Raw genomic sequence first — 17,500 nt, 5'->3', positions numbered from 1 at the left:
AAATAATATATTCTGCCCTGTTCAAATTTATAAGGAATTTTAATAGTGGACATGTCATACTAGTAGTACAGCATTTTACTATATAACCAATCACATTAACAAAAATATTTTGTGGAGAGTCCGGTGACCAAAACTGAACAGCAATGACTATAGTGTGAAGTGAAATTTATAACAAAAACAATACAGGCAAGATCATTTCCAGAGATTTTCAATCAGGTTTAGGTCAGGACTCGCGGCTACTATTTAAGTATTTTAAAAGTTTCGGGTATATAAATTTGCCATGTCTTATTTACTGCATCTTATTGTAAATAGGACTTGTCATATAATCAAGGAAATCACCTCTATGTTGTTCCTAACATTTTCATACTGTGATTAATGATTGATTTCAAAATTTGCAAGTGCCAGATATGTTTTGGATTAATTTTTACTAGCAGTTTTGACATGTTTAATATGTTTGTAATGACCTCTGTGACTAATGACTAATGATGGATGTGTCTTTAATCTCTTTGAAACCTCAGTGGACAGAAATGAGTGTGATATCAGAGCTGTATTACTGTTTTAGTAAAAACTGGAATGTGAAATCAGTCAGACCTCATTTATTAATGACTGTTTACCGGTGTTTTTATAAGTATGGAAATTGTACACTTTAAATGTAATTGAAAAATAATGATATCATTGAAAAATCATTACAGCAAAGGTTTTTAATCTGACTAGAATTTATCATATATATATATGTGTGTGTGTATATATATACACACACACACACACACACACACACACACACACACACACATATATTATTATTATTATTATTGTTATTATTTATTCATTTAAAAAATATCAGGTTTCAAATTTATTTTTAAGTTATACACATAGATTTTTTGTTTAATTGATGAACGAAACGAAATTTGAGGTTGCTGTTTTTTAGTGTTGCACAGACTAGTCAGACTTGATTGTTTATTGTGTACATTGTGTTTTTATTTATTTATTATTTCATTTTATTTTTATTTTATTTTTTTAAATGATCCAGTCTTTCATGGTCATTGATCAAAAATGTACTTTGTTTATGATATACTGTAGCAAGGCTTCGACCTCTCTACTGAACACACCTACATTATTTATCACTGGAAAATACCCATAGCAACATAAAAAAAAAATCAATATACTCTCAAAATCTGTTTGATATTTATTTAAAGGGTTATGAAAGAAGGTTCCAGTCTGAGATGCTAATTGGTCAATAGCAGTGTTTTATTTACGATGAAGCAAGGCTATGACCACTTTCACAGAAGTTTGATAGTTTATAAAGTGCAGAGAGGAAATGACTTTAAAAACTTTACTTTTTTGGGTAAATGGTGCTGTATGTTCATCAAATTGTACTGTCAAATGATGCTTTATATTGCTGGACTCATGCAATAGCTATAGATGTCTGTGTTAGGAAATATCTGTAGTATTAATATGTGGTTTTATTAATTTTATATGTGATTAAAGTGTGTATATGAATAATGCTGTTTTTTATTGTTAGTTCATATGAATGCTATAGTATGCTTTTGTTTACTTACACACACACACACACACACACACAAACACACACACACAAACACACACTAAAAATGTATATATACATAGAAGTTTGCATAAGTCATGATGTAATGTAAATGCAATGTTAATGTAACCTTATCTAAGTGTTACTGAGACATTAATAACATCGATTAGAGTATATATATATATATATATATATATATATATATATATATATATATATATATATATATATATATATATATATATATATATATATATATATATATATATATATATATATATATGTATATATAAATATATTAAGCACTTTTACAAATGCTCAACAATACTGTAAATGTTTTTCTTTCTAACCCTAGTATTATGATTTCATTTTCAATAGTATTATTGGCATGATTAATTATACCAGATCCTTTCGATAGTATCTGGATGTAGCCTTGATGATGCAAGCTGAGATTGCATCACTCAGAGATGCAACATCAGACTCTATGCACTCGATGGAGTGAGTGACATCACTGTGACATGTAGGGTTAGGGGTGGGGTTAGGTGAGCGCATTAAAAAGCATTGCATGCAGCTCAGATTGCACTGCACCGAGTCTGCAGCCAGACCCCTCTCGATCCTTAATAATGTAACTCTATGATGAGTATTTACTTATTACTTATATTATTTTTAAATAATTCATTTTAATGTTGTTCTATCTTTCATGTGCTTCTGATGGAAATGCTTATACTGTATTTCAGTGTTATTTTAGATGGTTCTGTGCATTTATTTCATTGTAAATAAGACGTGTTAAAGCTTGTCCAACGTATCATTCGGTTTATGCATTTAAGACATTTTGTTTGAGTGAATTGAATGTGTGTGATTTCCCCTGCCGATATTGCATTTATAATCAATCAGAGCTACAGAAATGCATCTTAATATTTTATTTCTATTTATTAAGTTCTGTTTTAATGTCTACAGTAGTCTAGTTTTAAAGTATATTGAAATGTATCAAGTTTATTTTGGGAATATGTGTTTTGAGTGTGTTATTAATGTTAGGGATAAAGTACATTCAGGAGGTTGTTATTGCAGAATAAGCCGACAGGTTTATCTACAACCCGACGCAAAGCAGAGCACTGTTGTGCAAGACTGAAGGGCTTATTCTGCAAAACAACCATCCTGGATGTACAAAATCTTGTTTATTATATGGCTGCTTTCAACAAAACATAATAATTAGACACAAAACATTGCCATAATAGTTTATAAATTCTTTAATTAAACCCAAAGGTGACTGAAATGAAAACCGTTGGAGTATACACTAACATGTGTGTTATTCAAACACAAGTTGACGCCAAACAGTCAGAACCGGTCAAAAACTGCAACGTGACAGACAAGCAGATTAATGTGGTCGAGACATCCCAAGTCTCCCGGAAGTTGCGGGAGTATCCCTGAAATGCACAGACATTCCCGGATGCCCGCAAATGAATGATAATCTCCCGGAAATCGCGCGTCTCCTGCCCGGTCCTTAAATTATTGCACACCCCTCTCTCCACTGCATCCCTACTAGCTCTTCAGGTACGTTGCGCGCAACTCACCCCCACCGCTCTTTAAATACGTCTCGCGCGCACACGCCCCCCTTAACAGATACGTTGCTCACTACTCAACCCACAACCCCCCCGCCCCCCCCCCCCCCCCCCCCCCCCCACCCGCTCTTTGAGCACCCACTAATCCGCTACCTCCCGCAAATCAACTCTGTATCCCCCGAAAATGCCTTTTTCCAACTTGGTATGTCTGGTGGTCTAAAGTTGGTGAAAACAACCTCCTGGATGTACTTTATCCTGCTTATTACAAGGCTGCTTGCCACATAAAAAACATGAAAATTAGACACAAAGCATTGTTCTTAGACGTAATAGTTAATAATAAGACAAAGCTGACAGACATGAAACCAGCTGATGGAGTATACACTAACCTGTCCATTATTCAGACACAAGATGGCGCCAAACAGTCCAAACCAGTCAAATACATGACTGACAAGCAGATGAATGTTGTGCAAACTTACCAAAGACAACCTCCTGGTCTGGATGTACTTTATCCCGCTGGATGTACTTTTTATTACATGACTACTTGCCAAAAAAATAAAAAATAAATAACTGTAATAGGTAATAATAATTGCTATAACACAAAGCTGACAGAGATGAAAACAGCTGATGGAGTAGGCCTACACAGTAACCTGTGCACTATTCAGACACAAGGTGGTGCTAAAAAATCAAAAAACGCTCAAAATCAGCGGCGTAACAGACAAGCAGAAAAATGTGTATGTAAAGTTGCTGAAAACAACCTTCTGGATGTACTTTATCCTGCTTATTACATGACTATTTGCTACAAAAACGTAAAAATTAGGCACAAAGCATTGTTCTGAGCCGTAATCATTAATAATAAGACAAAGCTGACAGAAATGAAGCCAGCTGATGGAATATACACTAACCTGTCCTTTATTCAGACACAAGATGGCGCCAAACAGTCCAAACCAGTCAAAAATAGCGACATGACAGACAAGCAGATGAATGTTGTGCAAACTTACCAAAGTCAACCTTCTGGTCTGGATGTACTTTATCCCGCTTATTACATGACTACTTGCCAAAAAAAAAAAAGTAATTGTTAATAATAATTGCTATGACACAAAGCTGACAGAGATGAAAACAGCTCATGGAGTAGGCCTACACAGTAACCTGTGCACTATTCAGACACAAGGTGGTGCCAAAAAATTAAAAACCGCTCAAAGTAACAGACAATCAGAAAAATGTGTATGTAAAGTTGGTGAAAACAACCTCCTGGATGTACATTATCCTGCTTATTACATGACTGCTTGCCACAAAACATACAAATTATACACAATGTTGTTCTACAAACGTAATAGTTTACTAATTCATTAATTAAATTCAAAACTGACAGAAATGATAACAGTTTGACAGAGGATTTACTGACCTGTGCGTTATTCAGTCACAAGATGGTGCAAACAGTCAAAAACAGCGACGTGACTACCAGATGAATGTGGTGTAAACTTCTGGATGTACTTTATCCTGCTTATGACATGACTACTTGCGACAAAACATACACATTATACACAAAACTTTATTAATTGTGTTAATTCATTAATCGAATGCAAAGCTGACCGAAATTAAAACAGCAGGAGGAGCATAACGTTGTAATCGCCCGCGCATTTTTCGGTCACAAGATGGCGCCAAACAGTTAAAAACAAAAACTGACAGAAACTGACTGAAAAAGCATGATCATTGTAGTGAAACACATCATGTTTTTGTCATTCTAGTAAACACTTCTCTCTCTCTTTGCTTTACAGGTTTCATATATACTTGTGGTGGAACATTAAAAGGAAGAAATGGGACCATTGAAAGTCCTGGTTTTCCATATGGATATCAGAACGGGGCAAACTGTACGTGGGTTATTGTAGCAGAGGAGGGCAACCGAATTCAAATAGTCTTTCAGTCATTCGCGGTGGAGGAGGACTATGACTTTTTATCGCTCTACGACGGACATCCGCATCCGGCTAACTTCAGGACGAGGTGGGTGCTGTTTCTAATCCACGCACAGTTATTGTATCAGAGCTCAATGCAAGAATAAATGCGTAGAAACTTCATATGTGATTACCGGAATGATCCAGAAAGCACTTTGCTGTGTGTAATTTATGGTGTGCCTGTAAGCAGCTTGACTGTGGAGCCAAATGAAAGTGCTGCCAAGAGCTTTCCCTGGATAATTATGCTAAAAAAAATGAAGCACTATTTTCTAACTTGGCCATTGTTTGATGCATTCCTCTATCATTTACAGTCGACTATAAAGTTTCATATTGGAGTTAAAATTATTAGCCCTCCTGTATATTTCCCCACACATTTCTAAACCTTATAGATTTAATAACAAATTTCTAATAACTTATTTCTTTTATCTTTGTCATGACAGTACATAATATTTGACTAGATATTTTTAAGATACTAGTATTCAGCTTAAAGTCACATTTAAAGGCTTAACTAGGTTAATTAGTTTAAAGTTTGGATATTTAGACAAGTCGTTGTATAATGATGGTTTGTTCTGTTGACAATCAAAAAATGTATCCGTTCATTCATTTTCTTTTCTGCTTAGTCCCTCTATTAATATGGGGTCGCCACAGCGGAATGAACCGCCAACCGCCAACATGGGAGAACATGCAAACTCCACACAGACATGCCAACTTACCCAGCCGAGGTTCAAACCAGCACCCTTTTTGCTGGTTTGCAAACATGCCACCCACTGCGCCACTGCATCACCACAATCGAAAAGCGAGTAAACTCAAATGTTCACGCGGTTATTTACCCACAAATAGCGCTATTTATCTGCACGTTCCGCGTCTGGTATGATCACAGCTTGAGACTTTCTCCAGAAGAAAAAATATTAGAGGTAATACCGTGACAAAATCTTTGCTCTTTTAAACATCGTTTTGGAAATATAAGAAAGGAAATAAGATTCACAGGAGAGTTAATCATTTTGACTTCAACTTTTAAAGGCTTAACTAGGTTAATTAGTTTAAAGTTTTGATATTTAGACAAGTCGTTGTATAATGATGGTTTGTTCTGTTGACAATCAAAAAATGTATCCGTTCATTCATTTTCTTTTCTGCTTAGTCCCTCTATTAATATGGGGTCGCCACAGCGGAATGAACCGCCAACTTATCTAGAATATGTTTTTATGCAGCGGAGGCCCTTCCAGCTGCAACCAATCACTGGGAAACATCCATACACACTCATTCACACACACACACACACACACACACACACACACACACACACACACACACTATGGTCAATTTTAGGAGATCCAATTCACCCATGCCAACATTGGAGAACATGCAAACTCCACACAGACATGCCAACTTACCCAGCCGAGGTTCAAACCAGCACCCTTTTTGCTGGTTTGCAAACATGCCACCCACTGCGCCACTGCATCACCACAATCGAAAAATATTAACATGAAAATAGTTAAAAAAGAAATGTTAAACTGCTTTTATTCTAGCCGAAACAAAACAAATACTGCCGAGTTCACACCAGATGCAGAAGATGCTGCAAGCGCGAGTGATTAACATGTTAAGTCAATGCAAATGTGCGAATAAACGTCCTGCCGTGAGATTTGCATGAATGGCACAGCACAAATGACGTGAATTGTGCGGCGCGAATTGAGCGTTTTGCGCATTTGATGTGCTAAATGCGCGTTTCGCATGAATCGCTCGAGTTCAAAAATCTCGTTTACCAATCAAGTTTACCAATCAGGAGCTTGCTCTTGTGGGGGCATGATTGTAAGTAGCGCTTGTGTTGGTGTCTTGGGGGAAATCCTCCAGCCAACACCGACAACAGTTCATCAAACTGTTCTCGGCTCAGTCAGAAGCACCGCTGAAAGCCTCCGTCATCCAAGTTAAACTTCTGATGGAGTTTAGCTGGATGCACCTCTGAAAGGATGTAGTGGACTCAGACACGACCCTAAACGTATCGACACTGTTTTTCAGCCTTCATAAAGCACATAAACACTGTTATTTTCCTAATAAAATCCATGTTAGCCATTTAGCAATGAAGCTAGAGTCACCGGGCAGACAGAGGCCGTGCCCATCACGCGAATCCGCGTCTGTTCTGAAGTGAATTTGGCACGCGAATGAATCGGGGTTTGACGAGCGAATGAATCGGGGTTTGACGAGCGAATTATTCGGGGTTTGACGCGCAAATTAAGGGGGGTTTGATGCGCGAATGAAGCGAGTAAACTCAAATGTTCACGCGGCTATTAACGCACAAATAGCGCTATTTATCTGCACGTTCCGCGTCTGGTATGATCACAGCTTGAGACTTTCTCCAGAAGAAAAAATATTATAGGTAATACTGTGACAAAATCTTTGCTCTTTTAAACATCGTTTTGGAAATATAAGAAAGGAAATAAGATTCACAGGAGGGTTAATCATTTTGACTTCAACTTTACATAAATACTTAAAAGTATCTCAAGGGTATGCCCTTGCATCTATAGGGTTTTACATGGATTTATTAAGACCTTCTCTGCTAAGCTGGTGTGCATGAAGGGTAAAGAGCAACTGTCTACTGTTTATGATCTGGCAATTATATGGGACATGACTGGTTTTTCAGATGAACCACTGTGTGGCTTTGTTGCTGGAATATGTTTCCGAGTGCTTATGTTTTGCTGTGTATCGCTGCTTTTATATACTGTGTGAGCCCTAATACCCCAGTATAGGTGAAGGGGACACTATACTGTCAGTGAGCGTCGTCTTTTGGAAGACACGTTAAACCAAGGTCCTGACTCTCTTTGGTCATGAAATAACTGTACACTAGTGGTTACACCCCCTCATGGTTGTGATGCGCTTTGAGTGTATGGAAATAAATGCACTATATAAATATAAATTACAGTACATTCATTAGAATACATGTTAAAGGGACAGTGCACCCCAAAAATTGAAATGTCTGTTCATTTACTGTACAATAATCAACCTCAGGGCACTTAAGATGGCCGGATGATTCATTTATTTATTTTTTTATTATGATTATGGTTATTATTTATTATTATTATTATTATTAATATTTTATTATTATTATTATTATTATTATTATTATTTGTATTTGTATTATTTTTATAATAATTATTGTTGTTGTTGTTGTTATTATTATTAATGTTATTTGTATTATTATTATTATTATTATCATTGTTGTTATTATTATTATTATCATCGCTATTATTGTTATTTTTACTATTATCATCGTTATAATTATTATTATCATTATTATTATTATTATTATTATTATTTATTATTATTATTTAATTTTTTATTTTTTTGCTGAAAATGTAGTCTGTGATGATTTATAGAATGCAAGTTATTATTACCCATGTCACCTGACAATACATTGAGGTTAGAAAACCCTGTCTGAATGTTGGCCTGTAATTATAATTTAATAAATGGACCAAGTGAGTTAACTGCAAACTTGCATTTCATTTGGTTAAGTATTCTATTTATTCTATTTATTTATTGTATTTGTTAATCTAAATGATATGGAATCTCTCTAACCTGTCCTTTTTATTTTTATTTCTAGATATAGTAATACCAGATAAAAAATTGATAAATTATGTAAAAAAAATTAATAAATAAATAAAAAACAGGTGTTAAGTTTTTTAAATTTTAATTTAATTTAATTTAATTTAATTTAATTTAATTTAATTTAATTTAATTTAATTTAATTTAATTTAATTTAATTTAATTTAATTTAACTTTTATTTTATTTATTTTCATCTTATTTTAAAAAGCATATAAATGAAAATAGAATGAACATTATAAAGCCAGGGTAATAGACAATATTAATAATATTAATAATACATAAAAGCAGACAAATTTTTTAAACAAATCATTAATTATTAAATAATAATTAAATAATTTTTACAATTATAAACAAAGCAGGATCTTTAAATTAATCAAATACTGAACTGATAAAAGTACAACAAGCAAGTAAAGCAGTGATGTCTTGGAAAGCTTCCTTTTTTTCTTCTCCATTGATTAAAAGCATCTCATTTACGTCTCCCGCTGTCCTGCAGGGAAGAGATATTAGAAATGGTGGATGTGGAGAAGAGGAAGGAGGAATAATGACAGAGCTTAATTAAACAGCTCAAGAAGTAAATAATGCAGGATTCTGCAGGCACTACATTGGTGTCTCGCATCTCTGTGTTCACTGGCAGCACAGACAAATTGCATGTTGCTATTCAGACGCTTAAATTATGCTCTGCAATTAGGAATTGAGCCTCTCAGTTTCTCTCTGCTTCTGTTTGAAGAGAGATACAGTACTGTATATTCTGCTTCTTTATGGCCTCTACTGTCATCCTTAGGGGTTGTGGCACTAATACCATGTCACTCATAAAACCAATTACAGTTATTCACCTATACGCCCAAAGATAATTATTTTGATTGATTAGGATTTATTTGGAATTGAAAAACCCATGGCTACTACTACTACTACTACTACTACTACTACTACTACTACTAATAATAATAATAATAATAATAATAATAATAATAATATTACAATGAATAATAATAATAATAATGATAAAAATAATAATAATAATAATAGATGTGCTTAATAATAATAACAATGATTATAACATTACTAGTATTTAATTTGTGCATCTATATGTTCATATAATATCAATACTAATAATAATGCTAATAATTTAATAAGAACATTTATTTATTTAATTTATTTTTTTATTATTATTATTATTATTATTATTATTATTATTATTATTATTTATTTATTTATTTATTTCGTTATAACAATTATAACAAAACATAATGCTAATAATAATGCTATTAATGCTAAAGCTAATAATGCTAATAATAATAATAATAATAATAATAATAATAGTATCATTAATAATAATAATAATATTCATTATTATTATTATTATTATTATTATTATTATTATTATTTTATAATGTAATAATAATAATAATAATAATAATAATAATAATAATTTTAATATCCATAATAATGAAATATTAATAATAACAACAACAACAATAATAATAATAATAATAATAGTAATAATAATACATTTATTTAATTTATTTATTTCTTTGAGTCATTTGAAAGAACAATTTTAATTTAGCAATGACTATAAAAATGGTAGTAATGTATTAGTAATAATAATAATGAATATTATTTTTTATTAGTAGTAGTAGTGTTTCATTTGTTTATAACAATTATATCCAAACATGTTCAAATATTATCAATAATAATAATAATAATAATAATAATAATAATAATAATAATAATAATAATAATAATAATAAGTTAATATTTAATATGCTTATAACAATTACATATTACATGTTATTGCAACAATGAAAATAATAATATTAATAATAGTAATAATAATAATAATAATAATAATAATAATAATAATAATAATAATAATTATAATAATAATCATCATCATCATACTACTACCACTACTACTACTACTACTACTACTACTACTACTACTACTACTAATAATAATAATAATAATAATAATAATAATAATAATAATAATAATAATAATAATATTAAAAAGGATATCATTCTTGGTCATTGTTAAATAAATGTTTTTCTTTCAAATGCAAAATAACTCAAAACAACAAATAAACTAATGCATAAATAAAATGTATTTATTTATTTGTTTGTTTGTTTTTGTTTTTAACAATCTCCCGATACATGTAAATAAAAACAGATAATTATACTGGATCAACTAATTATGATTTTCACTTACTAACTAACTAACTAACTAACTAACTAACTAACTAACTAACTAACTAACTAACAACCTAAATAAATAGATCAGACTTTATTAAGCTTTAATTAACTTTGTCTGAGCGAACTGAATGTGTGTTGACCCACAGACAAGCCTGAAATTATTTATACCCTAATAATTTCAAGATTGACTGTATATAAATGTTACGAGTGTCATTTCTGCACTGCCAGTTCATTTGTTTTATCATTTTCTTCTTGTCGCTGAAAGACGCGTGGGCGATGATGCCTCAGATCTGAATGGGCGATGCATGCTTTCTGTCCTCGTTTTACATCCATAATTATTATTAATGTGACCTGCCCAGGCCTCTAAAAAGAGCTGTGCATTTAAATTAATTATAAATGAACAATGCCAGAGCCTGACATCTGAAGATATGAGTGATTAATCTTCAAATATGTACAGATCTGTCTGAATCATTCACAGCTTTGCTCGGAAAATATCAAAACGAATTGTAAATAGGTGTAAATGATCCTTTGGCTGGCAGGCAATTAAGCGTCCCGACTCAAACTGTAATTGCACAAACATCTGCTATTCTGTGTGAAATATGACTCATGGCTGATGCATAATTGACTGCTATTATTTGTAAATGATAAAGTCTGACATATAGAGGCCAGATAGCTGTTATAATACTAGTAAACATGGTCTTTAATGAAATGTAATGACAGCATGTAAGAGAGACCTCTGATTCACCTCTTGATTCAAAGACTTATAATTATGGTTTCTTTTTTTTGGGCCACCGTACTTGTGCTTTGTATATGTTAGTCTTCTCTTTGTTTTTGTTGTGACTGGCTTATAGCGCATTGTGGTGTATTGCTGCTGTCTGGTGTAAATGAAACTAAAGAAAGATTTTGATTTAAAAAGTTCTAATAATTGTATTTTATTTTGTAAACTTGATTTGTTTGTGATAGAATATAAGGAATATCAATAAACATAGTAATATCTATATTTAATAAAAATAATATTTTATAACAATTTAATAACCATCATCATCATCATTATTACTATGTCTTATTTATTTATTTATTTATTTATTTATTTATTTATTTATTTATTTATTATTATTATTATTATTATTATTATTATTATTATTATTATTATTATTACTATTTGTATTTATCTGGTAATAATAATAATAATAATAATAATAAAAATAATAATAACATTAATAATAATAATAATAATTATTATTATTATTATTATTATTATTATTATTATTATTATTGTTATTATTATTATTATTAATATTATTATTATTATTAATGTTATATATTTTTTTGTTTTATCGAGACTATATACAATAGTATACAATACAACATAGAAAAACTTACAGACTGTCTTAGTTTTCCTATTTTCCCACTATACCCTCAAAATAAAATACATAAAATGTATGATTTATAAACAAAAAATATCCCCTGGGAGAAAATAAATGAATAAATAAATAAATAAATAAATAAATAAATAAATAAATAATATAAGTGAAATTATTATTATTATGATTATTATGATGATTTTTATTATGCTCATTATTATTATTTATTATTATTATTATTATTATTATTTCTGCAGTATTTCATTAATTTCCCCCTTGTACTCTCATATATTCGAGAGGAAGCCTGCATATCCCAAGAGTCTTTCATCTTCCTCCAGTCCTGTATGTTTCTCCATCTTCATGCATGTGTCTGCTTCTTTATGTAATATCAGTGTTTGTGTGTGTGTGTGTGTGTGCCAGACTGTGACTGAGTGAAGGCAGGTGTAATTGCAGACGCTGCTGGCGTAATTATTCATCAGTCTGTAACGGCGGCGGACGGAGGAAACCAAAGCCTCCACCAGCAATTATTCATCGCCATCCTGTCACTCAAAAACTACCCATCGCCATAAATCATGGGCCATTTGTTTTTATGCCTGATGGAGGAGGGCTGTGTTGGGGCTGAACAGTATATATTGTTTGAGTGTTGATATTGCAATGTCATTTCTCAGGATTAGATTATTTATTAAAGATTAAATGATAAAGATATTAATAAACAGTTTTATTTATTTCATTCATTTCTTTTTGGCTTATTCCCTTTCTTAATCCGAGGTCACCACAGCGGAATAAACCGCCAACATATGTTTTATGCAGTGCATGCCCTTCCATCTGCAACTGATCACTGGGAAACACTCACGCACACTCAATTACTCACACACTACGGCCAATTTAGCTTACCCAATTCAACTGTCCCACATGTCTTTGGACTGTGGGGGAAACCGGAGCATGTGAACCCACATGAACATGAAGAGAACATGCAAACGCCACATAGAAATGCCAACTGACCCAGCCGAGGCCTGAAGCAGCGACCTTCTTGCTGTGAGGTGATTGTGCTACCCACTGCACCACCATGTCACCAATTTTATTCATTAATTTTTTGTTATTACATACATTTTTTATTGTTTTCTTTCGTTACATGACAGGATATAATAAAAACATACTACAGGTATACTGTATATATGTGGGCCTATGAAATAAACCAACCAAATAAATAAATGAACAAACAAACAACTGAACAAACAAACCAAATAAATTCATGAATAAATAAACAAACAAACAAATAAATGTATGACCAAAATAAATAAACAAACAAGCAAATAAATAAATAAATAAATGAATAAACAAATAAACAAAAAAATTAAGAAATAAACAAATAAATGCATGAAAAAATAAACAAACAAACAAATAAATAAATGCATTTATATATATATATATATATATATATATATATATATATATATATATATATATATATATATATATATATATATATATATATATATATATATATAACAAACAAATGCATGAATGAATAAATAAACAAACTAATTAGTTACAAAATAATATAATAATAATTAAAGGAAAATAAAAATAAATAAAATTATTATGATGAAAAGAGAGATGTCACATACAACTAGGCATTGACTGGTCTAAGATTCTCACAATGAAAACCTTGGATAAAAGTTTCACGGTATTTTGATTACTGCTCTCAAATATGTTGTTCTGGGTAAAAAAAAACAACAACTTTTTTTTCCTATTGAACACAAGATATTGAAATATTTTGGAACAGTAAACATGTCAGGCTAAGAAATTAAAATAAATCATCAACCTGCCATCTTAATTAGTTTACAAAACTGATTTATTTACTTGGAAAAGGCATCTTTGGATATCTTTCTTTGCTTTAAATGTAAAGTAAGTAGGCCACTGCACTACGGTGCATAGCACATAGGATGCCCATAGCAGAATAGGATGTTGGTTTATAAGCAATCTGTTTCTCAAATGTTTGCTGAATCATGTGCTGACCAGTAGCTTTTGATGTGGAGGGTCCTTTTCTGCTGGAGATACTGTTGCCCTAAACTAAATCAAATAGTTGTAAAAAATAATAATAATAATAATAAAAAAAAAAAAAAATATATATATATATATATATATATATATATATATATATATATATATATATATATATATATATATATATATATATATATATATATATATATATATATATATATATATAAACACTTACATATACCTTAGGAACGGTATAACAGATTTTTTTTTTTACTTTTCCAAACTGTAGTAAACCTTGAAACCGGTTATCATTCCATGTCTATATACAACCAGAAATTGTCCCATGCCCAGAAATCCTTGCTTTTTTTTAATAAAGCAAACAGCCATACAAGGATGTTCTGATCATTATGTTGACCCACTCCTTTAGCTCAGGAGTTTTCTGATGCCTTAAAATTACTCTGCTCTTACAGATAAAAAACACCCCATGACCACCATGAATTTTCTCCTAGTGTGTTTGGCGTTTGTTCCCTGTGCCCCAACAGACATGATCTTGATGAGAATATCGCAATGTCAGATTTTTCCAATATAGTGTAGCCCTATGCTGGATTGATGCATGGGTGGAACATGAAAATCAAGAGGTGCTCAGATATAACATAAATGGATACCTGTGTCTTTAATGCATATGTATGAGGAGAGAGAATGCAGGAAGACTGCGAGCTGGTTCTAAAAGCATTAGTTGCAGATGAAATGGTGATTTAAAACGACAACAATGAAGCTTTTTTCTTTATTTTCTGAGATATTCTGACAGGGGAATAGGATTTAAAAAATAGCTTAACCAAACAAGACAATTCTGTTATTGTTTGCTTATTTTCTTGTCTTTTTAAAAGCGAGTCTAAACAAGCGAATGTGTTGATTCACAAAGGCAGATTTTTTTTTTCTTAATGTTTCTTTGTTTTGCTTTTTTTTTTTGTGTATATTTCATAGACTTGTTATAAGTGGGTGTTTTTATGTTACTACTTTTTGATAATTTGGATATTTTTTGTCCTTTTCACAGCTTGTGGTGGTGTTTAATGTATTGCATGTTTAGTGTAGTGCACAAAACTATATTAATAAAACAAGATGTTACACATACACTGGGCTCTAACTGACCAAGATAAAACAACAAATAATAACTTCTAGTTGATAAATAATAAATTCTAGTTGATCATTTGGTATCAGAAGTGGCTTATATGAAAGGCAAAGGCCTCTTGATTATGTTTATTTTACCATAAAAAAATATGATCATGCCTTGATTTTTAATAATTTAATTGGGCAGTAAGGTCTGACTTTGCTAAGACAAATTCTTTTCACTGAACAGAAATAATGTCCAGCATAGAATATAAAGTCCTGCTGCAGTGGAGACAATGAATATTGTGTCTGACTCCATCATGAGCTTGGAGGACTGCATCCATACATCTCTGCACTGACTCAAATCACTGATTAATAAATTTGTATTAAAAGATTAATAAAGTCATCTGGAATGGCAAAGAAAGCGTTCTTGCAGGACTCCCAGAGCTCATCAAGATTCTTTGGATTCATTTTAAGTGCCTCCTCCTTCATCTTACCCTAAACATGCTCAATAATGTTCATGTTTGGTGACTGGGCTGGCCAATCCTGCAGCACCTTCTATGCTTTTAGGAGCTGTAATGTGGAGGCTGAAGTATAAGAGGAGCGCTATCCTGCTGGAGAATTTGCCCTCTCCTGTAGTTTGTAATGTAATGGGCAGCACAAATGTCTTGATACCTCAAGCTGTCGCACGCCCCTATACTGAATGTAACCCCAAACCATGATTTTTCCTTTACCAAACTTGACTGATTTCAGTGAGAATCTTGGCTCCATGCCGGTTCCAGTAGGTCTTCTGCAGTATTTGTGATGTTTGGGATGCAGCTCAACAGAAGATTCATCAGAAAAATCTACCTTCTGGCAATGTTACAAATGAACTAGAAAGTTATTACATGTTGCTCTTATAACTGGGATCTATGACTAGTCTTTTGTCAGATATTACATTGAATTATAAGACGTAAGGCACTACTTTAAAATTTTTACACCTCCTTTACTATAACAAAACCATTATAATGAAAGTGGTCATGTACAAGAAATATGCAAGGATGTTATCTCAATATTATTCTGGATTTCTATTTTAATTATGATAGTTAAACTTCTTTAACAATTTTCAACCAATGTTGTGGTAAAAATGACTAAATCTACCAGTAGGTGGGGACGACTACTGGTTATAATGAGTTCTTCAACACAATCTCATGGCAGTCCATAACTTTTTTTAATTAGTAGCTAATTTGTATCTCAATCACAGTCATACAATTTAGTATGATTTGCTCATCTCCCAATGACGGTTGGGTTTTTGCTCGGGGTTTGGTGCCACATCTCCTTTTTAAAGTCGCACAATTTCATATGACTGAACTTCTATGAATTACACATTCTCCACTAATCTGACAAAACTTAAATGAGTTGCATTTCTTCCTGAGATCAGGCAGGTTCTCGGTTTAATTATTCAAGTTATTTGTGAGTGGCACGGTGGTGCAGTGGGTAGCGCTGTCGTCTCGCAGCAAATAGGTCGTGGGTTCGAGCCTTGGCTGGGTCAGTTGGCATTTCTGTGTGGAGTTTCCTCCGGGTGCTCGAGTTTCCCCCACAAGTCCAAAGACATGTGCTGTAGGTGAACTGGGTAAGCTCAATTGTCTGTAGTGTATGAGTGTTAATGAGAGTGTTTGGGTGTTTCCCAGTGATGGGTTGCAGCTGGAAGGGCATCCGCTGCATAAAACATTTGCTGGATAAGTTGGCGGTTCATTCCACGATGGTGACCCCTGATTAATAAAGGGACTAAGCTGAAAAGAAAATGAATGAACGATTTAAGTGATTCATTCAACTGACTGATTCATTAAGGATTTTTTAAAGCATTCACTCGAATGATTCATTTAAAAACAGATTCATGCAGGGGCAAAACAAATAAGCTACACAAATATTCTGATCCAGCTTTTTAAAATATTTTTAGTGGCAAAACAGAAACAAGTTGTCCATTTTAAATGCTTGTTTGTTGAACTTTATCAATATTGCACTCACTTATTGGGAATATTTAGATATTTTGGAAAACTGTGATTTTACTGAGCTCTATCTGTCCTAAATATAAAACCAAACCCTTACATGCATTTTAAAATGTATTTTATTTATTTATTTGCTTTTATAACTTGAAATATAAGATCAGTCTAACTTCATTCTAATAGGCTTTATCAAGCAGTCTT

General features: G+C 32.1%; 1 protein-coding gene across 5 annotated transcripts in view; it reads left to right on the top strand.

The window, feature by feature from the left end:
• Positions 1–17,500, top strand: part of csmd3b (CUB and Sushi multiple domains 3b) — a 1,026,877-nt gene that overhangs the window by 131,937 nt on the left and 877,440 nt on the right. For all 5 annotated transcript variants that reach the window (XM_087296029.2, XM_087296028.2, XM_087296027.2 and 2 more), the window contains exon 2: positions 4,878–5,100. In XM_087296029.2, the coding sequence (XP_087152155.1) occupies positions 4,878–5,100 (223 nt within the window). The remainder of the gene's footprint in view (positions 1–4,877; positions 5,101–17,500) is intronic.

Source organism: Danio rerio, chromosome 19 (assembly GCF_052040795.2).
Source record: "Danio rerio strain M-AB ecotype USA chromosome 19, GRCz13ab, whole genome shotgun sequence".
In the NCBI taxonomy this organism is placed as follows: Eukaryota; Metazoa; Chordata; class Actinopteri; order Cypriniformes; family Danionidae; genus Danio; species Danio rerio.
This window is presented reverse-complemented; position numbering and strand designations above follow the sequence as displayed.